At 34.7% G+C, this 19,917-nt stretch overlaps 1 protein-coding gene across 2 annotated transcripts in view; it reads right to left on the reverse strand.

Moving 5' to 3' along the window:
- CCDC141 (coiled-coil domain containing 141) overlaps positions 1-19,568 on the reverse strand; it is a 98,825-nt gene extending 79,257 nt beyond the window's left edge. For both annotated transcript variants that reach the window (XM_075710384.1, XM_075710385.1), the window contains exons 1-2: positions 19,467-19,568; positions 17,711-17,833 (exon numbers count right to left, since the gene is read on the reverse strand). In XM_075710384.1, the coding sequence (XP_075566499.1) occupies positions 17,711-17,833; positions 19,467-19,568 (225 nt within the window). The remainder of the gene's footprint in view (positions 1-17,710; positions 17,834-19,466) is intronic.
- Between the last annotated feature and the right edge of the window lie 349 nt (positions 19,569-19,917).

Here is a 19,917-nt window from a genome sequence, read left to right on the forward strand (position 1 = left end):
GGCATGATGGCTGCATAATCAGGCACATCTTTGTCTACATTGTTCGCTGGTTTGAGAACACTTCATTTTAGGTGAGGTCTTGAACTCTCCAATGGTCAGTACAATGCTAACAGGAAGAAGGAAGTTACTTCATCTGGAAGGCCACTTTACCCATCTTTTCAGGCCCCATCCTCTTTTCCACTTTTCCCTTGTTGGTTAACTTCAGACACATGGGATTTTCACAATAAAAACAGATCAAGCACATCAAAGGCAAACCTGCATTAATAATGCAGTCACATTTCTATTGTGTTATATAACGCTAGTAAAACTGGTAGTTAGACTCACGTGCTATTTCATTCTCATCTTACTAATTATGCCACTAAATTTGTTTCTAAGCTTTTGCACAAGGAATACTAATGAACAATTTCTTTAGTTGAAGCCATTTGCCAATAGGTAAATGAGCACACATAACTATAATATGCTGCTCTTCAAATAGTCTATACATTCAATAAATATATTCTAGACTTCCAATTTATTTCTAAATTTTCTAACAGGCTGTTCCTGTTATCATTCATTACATTTCATGGACAACATAAAGGCAGGATATGACATTTACATTCCTTCAAAACAGACCTAGATACTGATTCTCAAAATCTATTTTGAAAACACAGCCAGACTGCTTGAAAGATGATTTTAAAAGGCTACCCCACTAAAAGCACAGTATAAAACAATGTTTTTGTTACCATGAAGACACAGTCAAGGATAATTTGACTAGCTTTTCAGACACATAATAGAGGAATTTATTAGTAATTTTCCATGTCACATTGCTTTGTTCTCTGTCCAATTTCATCAAAATAATCAATATTTTCTAACTACATACGATAACATAACATGAAATGCCTAGAGCTCTGCTTGTCTACAAGACACAGAAGAATGTTTCACTCTTTCCTAACAGCTCCGCTTACTCAAAGTGATAGCACTCAAGACCCAAATTCAACACTAACACTATTTTACATTTAGAAAAAGAATATTCTAGAAGAATCATGAATCACGAAATAAGATACAAATTTTTAAAAAGCTATAAAAATGGAAAATAAATAAAGTTTATGGATTTAATTCTTCTTTTCAGTAGCTTAACAACTGATAAATGAAGACATATGAAGAGATCACAAAAGGGAAACAAAGTAACAAAGGTTCCATATGCAGACTGGGTCATTCTCCATTCTTGTCATTTATCACCCAACACTAGGAAATAGCTGTTATGTCTATGCCTTAAAGTTTGTTTTAAAACAACAGACCTAAAATTTAGGGCTATGTCCTACAACAAATAACCTCAATGTGGCTTTTTGATTCTTTGATTTTGATTCACTTGTACAATCTTTTAATAGGAAGTGCAAGTTCATGTCAGAGTTCAAGTACTAAATGTCAACTTGCTTTTATCCAGTATTAAAATTTTTATTATTTGGATTGTTCTAAAATTTGGTGAGAAGACTGGAAACTGGTAAGGATACTTGCTTCTCTGGGCAGCTACCTACCCTCAACAGGCAAGGGATAAACCAAACCCAGTTTTAACAATTGATGCCATGGCTGAGATTCTCATCCCCTCACTTTCCAGCCACTTCAAGAGGCTTGCAGAGAGCTGGAGTCCCTGAAAGCCCCAAACTTATTTCTAACCTGCAAAGTGTGGCTCTAGTGAAGTGGGAAACCATGAGATTGTTTCTTGAAGCAGTCATTTGCCAGGTGAGAACAGAAACATAAAGCCATGTGGAGTGTACAGGCTACTCTGCCTCAGACAGTTATTACTGAAAAAGCCATTTGTCCTCTCTTTCTTTGCCCCCTCTGCATTTTGTTCAAGGTCCATTCAGGTGTTCTAGCCCAGGGTTGAGATAATCCAAAGACAACTTATTGCTTCCCAAACTACTTCCCTCTTTGTTATGAGTGCTGTGCTTCTTACCCCCAAAGGTACTAAAGAATGTGAAAGGTTGTGTGGGTTTTTTTTAAACTACTAAGTTAAAATTGTTTCATGTTATAACACACAGTTTACCCTCTTACTTATAGGCAGGCATTTTTAGTTGTAGTCTGTAGGCTACAAAGTTGCTTTCAAACATGCTGAGATATTTGTATATCTCTGCTGCTGCAGAATTATCTCATTTCAAGAACATTATCTATAAAATATTATATAGATTGGCTTTTATGTTATAAGATTGGCTTTAGGGGGGGAAAAAGAGACTTCCTACTGCAAGGAGCATACCAAGGCATGAACTAGTCTCAATATTTCTAAATCTTGGTAAATCTTATGTAGAGCTGCAACAAGTTGCACTGAAATATGTGCATCTGATCTTCACATTTCATTTCGGTGTAATCTTTAATAGGAAAGCTACTGAATTTATGGATTTCAAACTCCTCAAGCCAGTTTATGTAGCAATAAAAAAAAAGACAACCCCAAAAATATCTTATAGCCTGATCAAGCCTGAAAAGTCAGGTCAAATTTGCTCCATAGCCAAATATTCTGGAACTGCTTAGAGTACAGGAAAATCTTGTCGGGGTACACAGAGAATGGCATTTCTCTGTGCATTGTGGACATCTGTTCAATTCTACCCCTGGTTGTACATAATCCAAGCTGAGAAAAGGAAAGAGGAAACAGGAAACAGACAGGAGAACCTGGATCAGAAGAAGAAATGCATTTCTGAGCCAGCAACACCTGGAACAGGTGTAAGAGCTTCCCCTCCAATTATCTCACTACAAAACTGGATCAAACTGATGAATTAACAATATGTTGAATACCACTGCTCATAAAGATTTACTGCTGATTGTCTTTAAAGTTTTTTTTTTAAGTCAATATAGATCACCAAGATTTCATTGCATTGTATTAAATTGAAATTAACACCTCCCTTCACTTGGAAGGCTTACTCCCAAAGAATCATTTATTAAAAAAAAAAACCAAAAAAAACCCACAGGTGGAAGATCTGTGAGATATTTGACAAAATTGTACCATAACAATTCATAAACTTTGAAACTCAAGACACTGTGCAAGAATCATACTTTTATACAAGAGTATATGATGCAAGAACTGTATTTACTGCAACGATAATAAGCCCTAACACTAAATTTACTGTAACTGTAGCCATCTCTAGTTTAATTAAGCCCTCTCCTGTTTCTTAATCTTGTCTCCTGTCTTTGCCAATTTGAGCGTGCTTATCAACAGTGTTGCCAGTTTGCAACAGCATTGTTTCAGAAAAAATGGTGCAGCAACAGGTAGGTCTACAGTATTTATGTATGTTTTGAGTGCAGCTTGTGAAGATACATGTCACTCGTTCAGTGCACAGCAGTGCAGTGTCGATAGCCTAGAACTCAGTACTAGTGCAGTATTTACTTGTCAAGTTGTTTGTACTGCTTTCACTGAGGTTGTATCTTCACTAAAAGCTGGGGCCAAGCATTTCTGCTAACTGCACTGTAAATCCTTTAGTGCAGTGCAGCTCAAAAATGATGGAGAGCAATCCTGTTGCAACTTGCCATTTCTTGCCACAGGAGGCTTGGAACGTAACGAAGCATTATAGGGCTTTGAGCACAAGACATGCACCAGCTGCAAATGAACAAACCCTGTTCTTGATGGACGTAGAATGATTCCTAGAAAGGTTTCTAAAGGTATACAAGTAAAGTTTGGCAGACGATTTTAGTGGAAGCAGAGGGTAATTGTGGTTCATACTACTGCTGCTACACTGCTAGCTATGTCTGAGCTAGCTGATTTAAAGTTAGTTCACAGATGTCTACACACGATGTAAGCATAAGACAGACCTGCTATCAGAACTCAGAATATAACATTCAAAGCAGAAACAACACAGGTTTCTAATAACCCAATTACTACATTACACATATACAGCAAAGTATCCATTTTTTCATTACTGCACACAATACTGCTTAAATTCTTCAGACACCTATCAATTGCTCCCTTACCTTATCGTTTCTGGTTGAGTAGTTTCATGGTCCCACCTTCATTTATATACAGAAGAATTGTTAAGTACTGAATCCAATTACAGTTTTGGCATTGTCTTGAGCTTGCAAAACTGTTCAATGCTCACAATCACTTACATGCTAATATACAAGAATATCTAAAGTTACTGGCATAGTTAAAGAAGTATAATTGTAGCATATACAGCTAGAATTATTAATATACTTATTTGACCTAATCCTGCTCTATGTAAGTGTAATTGTATTCCTTTATTTATGCTTTCAGTGCAATTTGAATTTTAGTTCATAAACTTTAATTTCTAAAATTCAATTTAGCTAAAAAAAAAATATATGTATAGTGCAGAAAATAGAGTTATACTGCAGTTCTTACCAAATCCGTGCATATTCCACAGCTGATGAGATGTTTTTCAGGTAGTATGTATATATAGAGAAGAGAAAGAACTGCTTTCTTGGCTCTGGGGCCAAGGAAATGCCTTACTTTAACCTTTGTATAGCACATTTAAGAAATGCTTAAAACCTGTCAAAGCAAGTAAAGCTGTGGGGAAAAAATAAATAAATAAACAAGCAATGCCTTTTTAAGGTATATTTCTGTTACTCTGTAATTTTATGTAATCATTATAGGTTTTGGTTTCCTTTTTGCTATATGAAAAAGTTGTCTTTCAGTAAAACTGCTAATGTTCAATTCACTTGTATTTTTATGTAGAGTTTAATTTAAACAGCTCTTAAAAAATATCTAGCAGTTTATCCCAAACCAATAAAGTTTTCCTGTATAATAAAAAAGGTGTGCAGTGACTGGCATTTTACCCTTCCTGGCCAATGAAAACACATTGATCATTTCTGCTTTTCTTGAGATGGCAAAGCTTCACACTAGATCTGACTTTCAATAGCTTCAAAAAATATCAAGTACTGGATGAACAAGCAGAATAAATCACTGCCTTCTTGCACTGGCAACTCAGAAACAGTGCTAAAATAACAATGTCAGAGTCATTTCGGTAGCTCATGCAAGGCTGCTCCTGGGCATCTCTTTTTTAGATATAAACTGCTTGTAGTAGACTCTGCACAAATAATCATTTTTCTAACAAATGCTTGGAGGCATTTATTAGGAGGATAGTCAGTGAATCTCTCAAACTAAGCAACCATTATGGGGTGCTGTATCTTCAAGTACTTTCAATTCAGTATTGTTTATGCTAGCTAATTGAATTGATGTATAAAAACTACTTCATTTAAAAAAAAAAAAACTTCCCATCATAATTATTGCAACTATTCACAGAAATGTCTGATTTGGAATTTGATCATTAATTAGCTGAAAATCACTGCATGTATGGCTCCATGGTCTTTACAGGCTTTTTTTGAGACTCACATGTATTTTTATTTTGCAGAACATGGCCAAATAGCAATGTTTATTAGCTTCTGTAAATCCATTCTCCTACCTCTACATCCTAATATTTGACAAGTCTATTTGCACTCCAGAGCACAAGCATTAATCCTTAGGGTGCAAGGAAATCAATGCTGCTTTAGCTCTTTTGGTCTTCCTTCTGACTTCCAAAGAGGCTAGAGCAGGCTAACACCTTGAAGCATTTAACCAGCTTGTGAACTGCTTAATTCTTAAGTTTATTAATTTTATTGGAAGTTTTACTGAAAATTTACTCAAGTTGGTTCATGGAAACACAACATTCATTTTGTGTTAGACACAACCAGCACTTAAAAAAAAACCCCCAAAACCAACAAAACCCCAGCCTAAAAAAACCCAACAAAGCCCCAGCAATAGGTAGATGGGATTTATGTTGCCCTTTGACAGGCTATTTTAAACAAAAAAGGACTAAAGATAACTTTTAATTTGTGGGGGCTTTAGAAGACCCATGTTGGTAGACCCTGCTGAGGAAATTCAGAAGATTCCGACGTGCCCTGGGAAAGGTGATGTCCTACAGGCCTCTCCCATCACACTATTGAAGACCCAGGATCTGAATTTTCTTCATCAGGAACAGCTATGACTCTAAACTGAATTTGGTCCTCAGCATTTTTTCACACTCAGGTAATAGCAATTAAATCACTTTCACGCTCATGGTGGACATTTGAATCATCAGGAAAAAAAAAAAAACAAACATGCTGAGAAGCTAGTTCATGGAACAAGTAAAGGGAGACTTTGTAAAATATTTTTATCTTTTTGGATATCCATATACTTACCACTAAAATACCACATCTCTAAGATAAGATATTGACAGCTTCTGTTTAACAAAATTAACATAACAGAGAAGCAATTAATTGATAGCCTCTGTCCATAAGTTAAGATATACAGAAAGGTGTAATTTCCTATGTAGCATGAAACACTTGTGTTTATTTCCAGAGAATTTTGAGTGCAGTAAAAAGTATTTAATCTTACTTCGTCTGTGAATAGCGTTGGCATGAAAGGGCAGAGAACGGGTTGAGCAAGCAGTTGTCAAACACTATCAATATGTCTAAAAAAACAAATGCTACTTCTAAAACAGACATTTTAATACTACTGGATAAAAAGCTGATGAAGTAGAGCACTAAGAGAAACTTTTATCATGTTTCTTTCTTACTGAGGCATAAAATGGTTGCATGCACAACAACTTCTATAAAAGTAGTGGTATTCATTAATTATCCAGCATGAGATTTTCTTAACATGTTGGACAGCTCTGTAACTAATATAACAGGAATTAAAGGAGTATGTGATACTGGTAGTCTCTTCACTAATTCAAAATCTTAATATTAATCTATGAAAATAATTGTTTGTCATCACTTAAAACTGACATGTTTAGAAAAAAAAGTTAAAAGATCTTCAGAACTTCACACACAGGTTGCTTGTCACTAATCTCCCCCAAATTATCATACCATTTTCACAGCTGTCCTAAATACACTGGAAAAACAGGTGGTATCTGAGGTAGCTCCATTTGAAATTTCTTGGCAAAGTCTGACTTTTTAGAGAGCTGACTATTTCATATTTTGAAATAAAACTAGACATGCATTTATCCTAATATTACATCAGCTTCAACATATTAAAAAGACATTTCAAATGTTAAATCTTTCCTAACTACTCAGGATGGACACTAAAATTGGTATAGGGCTCAGACATAGATTTCCTTCTTTTAGAAGCCTTTTTTCTGAACAGGTTGTCAATGAACATTTGTACCTGACCAGTATTTCCCAGTAATTGATTAGCTGTAAGGCATATAATCTCTAAGACACAGAGAAAACTGGGATAACTTTCAAAAACTATCGGTCATGCTTCATGCAATTGGGGTTTTTTATTCAATTATGGTGTGATTAATTCAAACCCAACCAAAGACAATTTTAAAGTTAAAGCAAACTAAACTGCCATATTTAATGAAATGCAAAAGCAGTGTGCATAAAGTTACAAAAAAAAGAATTAGAAATTTGTTCATGTGTAATAACCTTAGAGTTTTTATAACTGATTCACGGAAATTTTGAAATACAGACTTAATATTAATTTTTTTCTTTAACGCCTATTGAAAATGGTTCACACATTTAAAACAGCTGTGGGTTTTTTTTTTAAATAATAGCTCCTGTAATACTACAAAAACCTAATATAGTATCAAAACAGTTTTCATTTTGTCTGTTACCCCAGCAACAGAACACAGTTGCATTTTGAGAAGACAGACTAGTAAAAAAAAAAAAAAGAAATATTTTACAGGAAACTTTACTTTATTGAGGACGAGTTCAAATACATAAGAGGGTCTTCAGAGTGATATTAAAGTTTTATTGCCGTAAGTTCGAAATCATGCTTTCCACAGCTGTCAAAGCCATTAGTTACTGTGAGCTTTTCAAATATTTATCCTCAACTATTTTAGTTCCTATATACTACATATGGGAATAGTTTATTTTTAAATTGAGTAGACTGGTATTACTGGTTTTATACTTTTCATCTTTGAAATATGAACTTTTTAGCAACACAGAATCATAGAATAATTTAGGTTGGTAGGGACTCTGCAAGTCACCTGTCCAACCCCTTTCTCAAGTTACTCAAAGACTTATCCCATGAAGTCTTGAACATCTCCAACAATGGAAATTCCATAACTTCTCTGGGCAATCTGTTCCAGAATTTAACCACCTTCATGATCAAACTTTTTCCCCCTAATACCTAATTGGAATTTCCTTTTTCCCAACTTGTGTCTCTTGTCCTAGAAACAAATTTAGGAAGAGGAAAAAAGTGTATTTCCATCAAAAAAATGATGAGTCATGGAAAGCAAAATATTTCCCAGAAACCTGAATTTTGATGAGGTTTCTTTTGGCTGGGTTTTTTTTGGTTGGTTGGTTGGTTGGGGGTTTTTTAACTGAATTAACTTAATAGAGCTTTCCAGTAAAACCCTAACTTTATTTCATTCAGTTTTTGGAATCAGATGTTTTCTGTTTTCTGTTTTGGCACGATTTCTCAATAAACACATAATAAAAAAAAAAGTATTTATTGTTTCAATAGAGCAGAAACAAATTTGGAAGGATATTGTTTCCTGGAAAAGTCTGGGTTTGTGTTTGGTTTATTTTTCCAATTTGAATGGAAAGAAAAGAAACACATTCAGCTCACCCAGCTCCGAGTATGTGGTGCTGTGATTTCTCAAATTAACAATTACATGATAGGAACACATCCAGAGTACTTTTCACTTTATATGCTATTTGTTTCTTTTAATAAACTTTCACTCCCTGTGAACACAAAAGAATAGAATGGTACATTTCTCTTCGGGCTCTGAGGAGCTGGCATGAAGCTTGGCAATATAAAGAATGCCTAGCATGTAGTCAAAAAGGAGTTTGTACAAACAGGCAACTTCTGTTGGTCTCAATAAAACCAAGTCAGAAAAGCATCATTTTAAAAACTACAGGCCAATTTCAATTTCTACATGAGATACTATTTTTCTTTTCCACTTCCACACCACTGTATTCACTATAGTAAAAAAAGAACACTGGTAGCTTAAGGGGAACGATATTCTGGTTAAGATTTAGTGAGAGGACACTAACAGGGATACAATCCCAGGCCTGTTGCATGCGTGCTCACTGTCTGGTAATGCAGCAGCCATGCAGCCACACAACTCTCCCCCCACTCATTGTCAGGGCACATTTGGGTCTGGTATTGTAGCAAAGACAGAATGCGAATAGCTGAAGGTCTAGAAACATCTTTTTATGTAAGCTGTGATGGATAGCATAGCTTTTGTATTCATTTGTTCACAGCCCATTATTTGGGTACTTTATGCTTGGTTAAAAGAGCATGGAAAGAGAGGGGAAAATTGTCTTTTGCCTTTCCTGATTGTTGTACATGGAGCATCCCTCCGTCTCTGGCGGGAAACAAGATTTGGCCTTCTAGAGTAGACATTTAAGTACAGTCTTACTGTGTGTTCAGAAAGCTTCAGGGATGCAAAGCAGACAGAGGAAGATACCGAGTGATCAGGGAGCTTGACGCACTGTCAGAGACTGGCAAACTCCTTAGGAAAATAAGGGCTAGATACAGATAGAACTTTAACTTCCTAGAGGCCTAAAGGCGATAGCATACAGTTTGTTGAAACCCAAAAAGCCACATGGAGCTGCTAACGTCAGGACAAAACTAAAGGAAAAGACAAGATATGAGGACAGGGTTTCGAGAAAGGCTGACTTGCAAGTGCAATAAAGTTACAATAAAATACAGCTCTATAGAACCCTTCAGGTGGTGTCGGTATGTTTGCTTGAAGGAAAAATTCAAAGCCATGATATTTTAGCATTAATTCATAGAATCCTAATGCAGACTGCAATGCTTAAAATTATTCTCCTCTTTCATTATAAGATTCTGTTTCTTGTGAATTTGCCAAAGCAGAATGAAACTTCATGTAACAGGGTCTGTGCCATGCTGGATTTTTCTGGAAAGTTTCAACTAAAACATAAAAATTGATCATTTCTAAAAATAAAAGGAAGGAAGAATACATCATTACAAGGCACAAGTTTTGCTGAGGACCTGTAGTGCACACAGTCTGCAGCAAGAGGCTTCAGAGGCTGGAAGACCCTGTGGACTGAGGGAGCACAGAATTAAAATTGTCCCTTCTAAGGTTCTGAGTGCTTGTGTTTGCAGTCTTGATAGTTTTTACCGCAGTAAGAAATGTAGCCATGATTAAGAATATATATAATTTAGTGTACTGTTTACATATTTGTTTAGTTACAGCAGTACTAAGGAACACTGGAGCCACTGTATTTTGGTACAGTTACTATAATTTTATACTCCAGGCCTAGCTAAAATTAGTTATATGCTAAATGCTAAAATCAGCATACCACAGAATTATAATTAGCATAGCATGGGACTGAAACAAAGAATATTATATGAAAATATGTAAATTAAAAATAGGTCAAATTCTGCACTTTCACTCTTAATTTTCAGGGGTGGCAGACATCTGCAAAACTTAATTCTACCAGTCCCATTACAAAAAGAACATATCCCTGTTCGTGTTTAAAAATTCTCAAATTATTTTAAAACTGAAAAATGCATATATTTTAGGTACAGTCATAATTTCATAGGTAGAATTTATTTCACTCTTCCTGAACTTCTTTACTGATTTGCATCTCAAAAACCCAAAAATTTCATGTCACTAAAGTTTTTACACCTTTTGCTTCCTGAATGCAGTCATCATAAAATATGCTTTTCCCTCTGAAATATTATCCAATATTTCTTCTTAGACAGGCAGCAGCTCTTGAATCAATCTAATTTATAACTAAAATTCACAATCTTCAGTAGTTTATGTCAACATGAAAACAGAGATTTAAATTAGCAAGATCTCAGAAGTGAAAAACTTCAATAAAACAAAGATCCATGAATTTTTGTCCTCTATTAAGATTATACAGCACCTGGGTCATCAAGTTCAGGCCCCTGGGTCTTAGAAACAATAATTTCAGACAGTCCTTTTCACAAATACCGATAGTCAAAATCACTTAGGATTTTTGCCCCTTTTATTCCCATTGAAAATCTATTTGGGACATTGCTTTGACAGTTAGGAACCTTTTCCAGCCTACCTCTTTTAATGATCACCATGTGCTATATATATTCCTATGCCAGCAGTGGCCTTCAACTTAAAAAAATAGTTGCTCTCCTGTGGTGTTTACCCATGCAATGTATTTATGAGAATCTCAGGTTTTCTACTAAGCCAAACAAAACATTTTCTTAGTCCACTCTAAGAAATAAGATAATACTCTTCCCTTTGATAATCCAGCTAGGGACCTCCCTTCAGTTTGATGTTGGCTTTTTTCAGTATAGATGACCAGAATCCTAAATTTCCACTTACACTTCCCAGTTCTCTTCAGAATAGTTGCAGGTATCAGATCCTAGACTGTTTCCACAGCCATGGTGGTTAATAGCTGTTCCACAATCAAGTAGTAAACTTAAGGCTGCAACAGAAATTCTTGCTATTCAGTTTAACTGCACAACCTTATATTTGGAATGTTGAACTTTACAGTATTTCTGTTATTATACTACTGAAGTTCATCTGCTTCCTCCTGACCCTCTTCCTTTCATGATCAGGTTCATTTCAGATTCACCATTTCATGAAGTTCATGATCAGATTGCTCCCAAAGAGCAATATTCTCATCAGAACTGGATATTGGATTGCTGTGGAAGGAGAGAACTGTGAAAAACTCTCTGCCTTTTGTTCCTTTTTCCATCTATTTCTGTCTGTTATTTCCTGAAAAACAGGTAGGACTTTTGTTTATGCAAATATTGAAACTGGTGAGTGAGCTGAACTAGCACTGAAAAAAATGTATATTAAATCTTCCTTTTTCCCTTCTTTTTCTTAAATCACTTGCAAAAATCAGCTCTGCTTTATGATGAAAATGCAGCTGAACTTTGCTGCTAATTGTACAAATTGTAAATAATTCACAAGATATTAACAAACAATTTCTTCCACAACAAATTTACTGAAAAATAAGCAATATGAAAATATTTTTGCTTGAGATAACTGAAAGGATTATTTAAAAGATATCAAGTGCAAAAAATGAGCATATTATATTACTGCTTTTTGAAGAATGTAATTTTCTGATTTGTTGCTCTTGAATATTAGCATATAAATTACTATTTTTCTATTTATGCTCTGTGATTTGAAGTAAATAAAATAATTAGGAGCAATCTTCAGGTTCATGAGCCAAATTAATAACAGTGTTGGTTTTAAACTTAAGTTTATAGGCTAGATTTATTTCTGTTTTGTAGCAGTTCTGCCACAGTCTCTTTCACGATAAAAACCAGAACTTTGGAAGCAAACCAAGAATGCTGCTGTTTGTCTTAGTGAGGATTTTAAAATTGTCATAGCCAAAAGCAAGGCAACACCCCACCCCACCCTACCCCCACCCCCCGAGTCTTTTTTTTAAGAAATGATCCAGAAAGCATTAATATTGGGAGATTCAAACACTAAACAGCATGTTATCTCCAGGTATGGCTTCTGTTGATAGCGACTGAATTATGGAGAACAGAAGAAAGGCAGACAAATGGGTATGCACATTGCAATCAATATCATTTTACCTCCTGGAAGCTTTTTGTCTCAAGTTTTTCTGGTTTTGATTCTTCTCACATTTTCTTTTTTAAATTGTAAAGAATGACACATCAAAACATATATATACATATATTTACATTTCCAGAACATATAAACCTGCTGAAGGTCATCTAAACAAGGGTGAGGCAAACGTTGGGAAGGAGACCTGCATGAAATCACAAAGTTGATGTTTTCAACAAAACTGTTACTGCTGATAGGATCCAATTTAACAAAACAAAACCAGAATATATTAGTTTAGAATCGGAACATACTAGCTGAGACTACTGAAGGGTCAAATCACAAAGAGAAAGGGTTATGATTCCAAACCTGAAAACATTTATGTTTAATGCTTAACTGTGTTCAGGAGAAATGTTTTATTTCAGATCATGGAACCTGCAACAATCATAGAATCATAGAATGCTTTGGGTTGGAAGGGACCTTTAGAGGTCATCTAAATATATATGTATATATGTGTATATATATATGTATATATGTATGTGAATACATATAAATGTTGGCAGCATCTAGACCTGTCCAATTAATTAATTGTAAAAAAATATGTAATTCTTTAACACTTACAAATACCAAATTTATGTCTAAAGGAAAACAGATCCATAAGTTTGCCTAGAACAGATGACAAGAATATAGAAATTTTCCTGATCAATTAGGCATCATTGGACAAAATTAGGAAACAGAACTCTAGTTTACCTCTTAAACCACCATTGCTAAACAAGTTTTGTTAATCTTCTGGGCCACTGGTAGTCAATATGACAATTCAACAAAAACGAATAGAATAATTTCTGCTATAAAGGACATGAATATTACACATAAAAATGAAATTTCAAGAGCACTGAAAGGAATTTTAACTAGATGTTGTAAACATCATGTACATGGGTTTTTATTTAGTCTCAGTTTCACCATTTCCTGTTGAGCTTTTATTCTTTCAATTCTATTAACAGTAACATGTCTGTTTCCTAATCCATAAACATTTGAAATGGGGACATTTTCAAAAATTGTACTCTGCTTTTTATTAAAATAGTAGGGTGTTCCCAATTCCCCAATTCAATGGAACAAATTTAAATCAGTAATGAGTATGATAGAGTACATTCTGTCAAAGGAAACTATTTTGGATATGTTTTTTCCTAATGCCCTAAAGTACACACACCAGTTTTTATCACAATAATTCCGAACATGAAAAGCAGTAAAGAAATGTTCTAAAAAATTACTTTCTCATTTGACAGGTCTGTTCCTATTATCCTTTAAAGTACCATCTGCCTTATTGAGTGTCAAACTGGTTGTTCAGGTTTTTTTAACTCCTGTTGACATTGCTAAGTCAAAAACAATTCCCTGGAATAGTGAGCTGGATTACATTCCTTTTCCTCTAGCATCAGAAGTACTATGAACTGATCACTGGTCACTGTGCCAGATTTTGTCCTTCCTTACACCTGTGAATCCTCAATGTATGAAGCTGATGAAAGAATTTGGCCTGAATATTTTGATTATAACTTACAATACAATACTGGGATGAGAATAATGAAGCTAAAAAGCGAAAGGATGATCAAGACCCAGAATGAGTTTACAAAATAGCATGGGATAATGCCAGCATGGTCAGCTACTCCATAAATTATCTCCTAAAAGTCCACAGGTTCTTCATCACTGATACCAAACGTGTTTTATATTAATCATCTAACTCTTCCCTTAAGCAGGACTAGGTTCACATTCAAATCATTGCTGGTTCAGGAATTTTTGCCTGTCCTACACAGATGTTTAACTTTGAATTGGATTGAACTAATCAGCAAAGTTAAGCATATGTGTATCCAGTATTGGTATCTGTCAGGAAACATCATTTATTTTGCATTTTTTAACACAACAATAAAAGAGAAATAGGAAAACAATTCAAAGCTGCCTCACTGTTGTACTTCAAATTCAAGTGACTGAAAAATTCTACAATATACAAAATTATATCCATTTCCTGGGGATCCAAGTGGAGAAATTCTTAATTATACTGTTTTCTACTTGTAAACCATTTCTAGCTTTAAAATTAAAAAACATAAGGATTCCATCCTCCCTTCTTTTTATTGAAGCACAGTAGAAAAAAACCCATCTTTTTTCCCTCTTGCTATAATGTAACTTTCTCGTCTTCTTACTTTGAAAAGTTACAGACTGATAAAAAAAAAGCTAATATGGCATTTAGCAACTTTTCAAGTTCATACATGTTCAATCATTGAAGTAATTCAGATCATCATCAATATAAATATTAAGTGTCTTAAATACACTATTTTAAATTAAAAGATCTTTTTTGATGGATATTCATAATTTATTTTATGGAAGCCTTCATTTTTAAAGTATGCTGTTCTAACAAAACATTTCTGGTTTGCTATATGCCCTATTAGCATTACTACAGTTGCATATAAATGTTTTAAGAAGAGATGTAAACCTGAGATAAATTATCACAATGTTGCCACATAACTGGACAACTTGAGCACAAGACTTCAGCTTAATCTTTACCTTGTTTTAGACTATTTATAATGCATTTCAAATGCCAAGATCTAATTAAGAGAAAAAATAAATATGTTATAAGCTGTCACAGACTGTCATTGATAGAGTCGGTTGGAACAAGATAGTCAATGAAAAATAAAACTCGTAGCCTATATGGAAGAGTTAAAAACTGCACTGGATAGGACTGCAGCTGGGAGAATGTTCCTGTATTTTTATAATTAGTTATTGTTAAAATTTACAAAATTAACTTGCTCACTAAGGGTAAAAGAGCAAATAGATTTGCGTATACTGGACACCATCAAAACAACTGTAATTTTGTGCCATCATTTCAACCCCTCTCCTGCCCACATTTCTAAATTTTTTTTATCCCATCATAAGTAATATAAATCTTTATGTCCATAACTGTTGAAGACTGAAACATTACTACCTCTTCATCCATCTTCACATCTCTAATGCATAATTCATGAACAAATGCTAAGTGGAAAAAATTACTGTAATCAATACTTCAAAGACTGAGAATCATTCTCGTAAAAACTTTTGATGAGTGGATTTAGTAACTTAAGACTGAATAATTACTGACAAGTGTTAACAGCTTACTATAAGACAGAAAGGGTCATGTCTGAAAAATGCAGTCAGTACAAATTATAATGACATTGCAGTTCTGTATTATTGCAGCTTTTAAATTATTGAGGAAAAAATAGCCATTTTGAACTTAATCCTTTTATAGAATGTTCATTAATCAATGCTGAATTTTGCAAGGACTGCAGGTATAAAACATGAAAGAATGAGTATTTGTTCCCTATATATTTGGATGACAAACATTCTTTAACAGTTTAAGCATAATAAATTTTCTGATCTGATATAATCTCTTAAGCTTTGGGGATCCAAATAAGGATCAGTCATCTGGATTCAAGCAATCAGTCACAAGGTCTCACAAATAGGAGTGAAAAATTTTATCATTTTCATCAGTATTAGCTATAATATTTGTGATTATTTTATTATTTTACTATTTATTTTGAGCAGAAAACAAGGTAAATGCTGCTAAATGATAAACAAATGTAAGGTTCCACACATCTATACTAATAGGAATAGAAAGTCAAACATTTGCATGAGCATCAGAGAGCATGAAATGTTTTTGGATTATTTAATCTTTTCACTATTAAAGTAATTTCTAATGAAAATAAACATACCCAAAACTTAATTTTAAAACAAAAATTGAATAGCAGCTTGGGGATGCATCTAGAGATTTCATCAATCACCGCATTTTTTTTTTCTTTATGTTTTCTTTAATACAATGATTTCAAGCTGTAGTCTATGGAGAGGACTTTATTGTTTTACTGTCCTTGTCCATGTCCTCACAAGTTTCCAGTAACACCTACAAGGTCTCTCTTAGAACAATATTTATATTATTTTCTTCCCCTTAGCAAACAACATTTAGTATAAATGTGTAACACTAAGGTTTGACTTGATGGTAAAATGTTACTTGAACCTTTGTTTTTCTTTTAAAGATTGGAATTGTTATGTTTTCTTTTTCCACTCTTTAAAATTTATTTTTGAACAATTAGGAGACAAAACTCATCTTATTCCTGTTGTCAGTGTGTAAGAACTCGGCTAATTCTGATTTGTTCAAACAGGATACAGCAGCTTGTTCCAAGAATGTCTGAGTGTAGCACTGATGGCAATAAAGATGAGGCACTTGCATAAGTGAATATAGCAGAGCGACCGTCTCTGTTTTCTGTGGGGTTTTTTTTGTTGTTTGTGTTTGTTTTTATTTTTGTAATGCTATTCTTCATATTATTCAAAATCCACACTATGCACCATATTAGATTACATTCTCTATATATGGTATTAAATTACCTCACGTTTGAGAGTTATAATGACTGGGGAAGCACATAATCACTAGGATTAAATCGAGTGCACTTGATCTTATCCAGATCATGTTTGCTCTTTCAGATCTGAGTTTTATGTAATCTCAAAAAAATTAAAATAGATGGAATCTATTAAGATAAATTGCTGTGCACAGCTCCAAGATTTTAGAGGAATTTATTTCTCTACAGATATAAAGTCAATCTACCCTATCAAAACATGAAAACAAGTTTTCTTCTTAGGTGCCTTTAGACTCTTCTCAGTGTCAAACATCCACATTTAAAATAATTCAACTTTTTCATGCAAGCATGTCACTCTTTGTGCAGATGCTACTGTTGTTATAATCTGCTCTCAAGAATGCTAAAATTTGATTTTAGGTCTGTTACTTAGCTAGAACATTCCTAGCTCAAGACAAGCAAAATTTAATGTTACAATATCATTCTTACCATAACTTACATCAATTAATATTCAGCAAAAATGTGCCTGAAATATCTACTTCACACTTACAAAGAGCTTGCTTGTGTTTACAGCTGTTATAATCTAATCAAACTTTTCATAACATTGGAAAATAAAAAAAAAAGATTGACATTATATTTAGCAGTTACTGAGGGCTATAGGAATTTTTCACTTGGCTTGACAGTAATGTATAAAGTGGAAAAAACAGTGCATCTTTACTGCTGTTGTCAGAAAATAGTAATTAACACTGAGCATATTTTTCCAGTGCAGAGGCCCAACTTTGATCTGTTACACTGACAAATGCTGAACATGGTTTTTTCCTGTGTGGCGTTTAACCTAACAACCACATTGCAACAGGACACCCAGACAGCTATGTCAACTGTTTACCTGAACTATAATGACTAGTTGTATTTTTGTGTTGTCTTATCGCATCTTACCTTAAGTTTAGCTAGGAGGAATTCATGATCTTGCAGTAGTTTTCTAGTCTCATCTTGATTGCTGCCAATTTCTAATAAATTTGGTGTTGATTCAGCCAGCTGAAGCTTCACCCATTTTCCACACTGTAATAAGTAAACAAGTACAGCCTTCAGAAAACACAAGCTTTCCTTCATTTATTTACTCACACAGACTCTCAGGTCATACATACTTTCCATGGTCATATGAGCACAGGGACCCATAAACATGTATTCAATTGCAGAATGAAGACACAGAGGATACATTATAAATTTCACTTCATTTGAAGCAGGTATCAAAATCACAGACTCTAGTCTTATCCAATAGCTACTGTGATTTCGGTTTTGCCTGTGAAGAGTAAGATTATCAAAATGAGCCAAAAATGTTTCTCCAATTCATCTCCCCTTTCAGCTGAAGGTTGCATAGGTAGGTAAGGAAACTTGGTGGGCAGAGGGGTGGGCGGAAGGTACAAACGTATTACAGCAGGTGCAAAAACCATAACCCCAAATCTTACTTCTACCACACAGATCCAACATACCTGTATACTGAATACATACATAGAGAGATTGCATTACTAGCAGCATGGACACTTAATAACCTTTGGAATAGGAACCCAAACAGAAATCTCCCATTGCATCCTGGAGGATACACAAAGAAAGGAAGCTTGACAGCAACCCAAAGCATAGCTAATTCTTTCCTCACTGTGTTGCAGAACTGCTACAGTCTGAGAAGTATAACTCAGAGAGAATGGTGATAACAAACAAAGCAGTGATGTCACTGGAGGTTAGCATGGTTCCAGCACACAGGGGAAAAATAAACGTCTTCACCCTAAACTTAAGCCTCCTTCAACAAAATTACTCCCCTGTGGCAGCAGGCAGTCTCCCAGGAAGTGTGAGAACTGACAGGAGAGAATCTTCCCACCGGCATAACTGAGGTAACCCCATCCTGAATAATCACCCTAATTCAGTGACAGCCCAAATCATTATCACCTTATTCTGCATTACAGACAAACTCTAGTGGCTGAGGCTAGTGTGTTTTCCAAGCTGCTTGTAGAATGAGGAGTCAAACTGCCAATAAATTCCAACTGGGATTCAGTACTTAGGCATCCAGCTTTACTCCCCATGCCAAAATTTGTGCAAGCTGTAGGTGCAGATTCCAGCTCACAGAACAGGCCTTTAGGTGCTTATAAGCACAACTATATACACACAAGGGCTTCTACTGAAACACATGGGAATATGAATTCACAGCTTTCAAAAATAACCACTCATTATCAGGTTTATCAGCAAATACTTCAAAAAAAAAAGACACACAATCTGCATTTACAGAGTTGGTAGACTACTTATTATGTAAAATTATTGCTGAGTATAGTTTAAAAATAACTCTTGAGTTACTGAGTCTCAACTACAATTAAAGGTAACATAGTGCTTATCAACAAATTTTCATGGCACTCTGCATTTATCTCTTACTTTTTAAACAGAGTAAGAGGAATTCCTTGTCTCTAAGAGCCTATATATTTTGACCAAATTATTTATTCTATTTAAAAAAACAAAACAAAACACCACAAACAGAAATTGTGAACAGAAACAAGTGTTAACTTCCAAGGAAGTTCTATTAACTGATTAAATGACCTTGCCTTATCATTTTATGCTAACTCTTCATTTGCACAGAGCATTTAAAAGAAGTAGTAATCACTGAGTAGCAGAAAGCCAAGAACAGACATGCTAGCAGTTGCTGCCTTACCTTAAGTACAGCTATAACAATACTGGCATCCCCGGCCTGAACAGCAACTGAACTGACTGTTGTTGTAGAAAGCTTCTGCTCCGAACTGACTTCATTTGACATGGCGTTTCAAAATGGGACTTCATATATTAAAACAGACTTGAAATGCTCTTGCAGGGTCTGCTGTTCATTTCAGAAAGCAACAGAGTTGCTTGGATTCATTCAGTGAAACAGCTCAGCTAACACTGATTAGTCTGCCAAAAGGAAAGAACAGGAGGTTAAAAATAGACAACTCCATTGAGTTTATCATTCTTGAGAGAGATCTGACACACCCCTAGTTTGGTAGCATTAAGCTGCCTGTTCTTTTTTGTCACCATCTGAAGTGTGAAGGGCTTCTTCCATGAACATCACCTGACACTGGCTAACCAAAGGAAGAAAGATTCTCAAATTAAAACAGCTAGAAAAAATTTTA

This window comes from Pelecanus crispus, chromosome 5 (assembly GCF_030463565.1).
Source record: "Pelecanus crispus isolate bPelCri1 chromosome 5, bPelCri1.pri, whole genome shotgun sequence".
Taxonomy (NCBI): domain Eukaryota; kingdom Metazoa; phylum Chordata; class Aves; order Pelecaniformes; family Pelecanidae; genus Pelecanus; species Pelecanus crispus.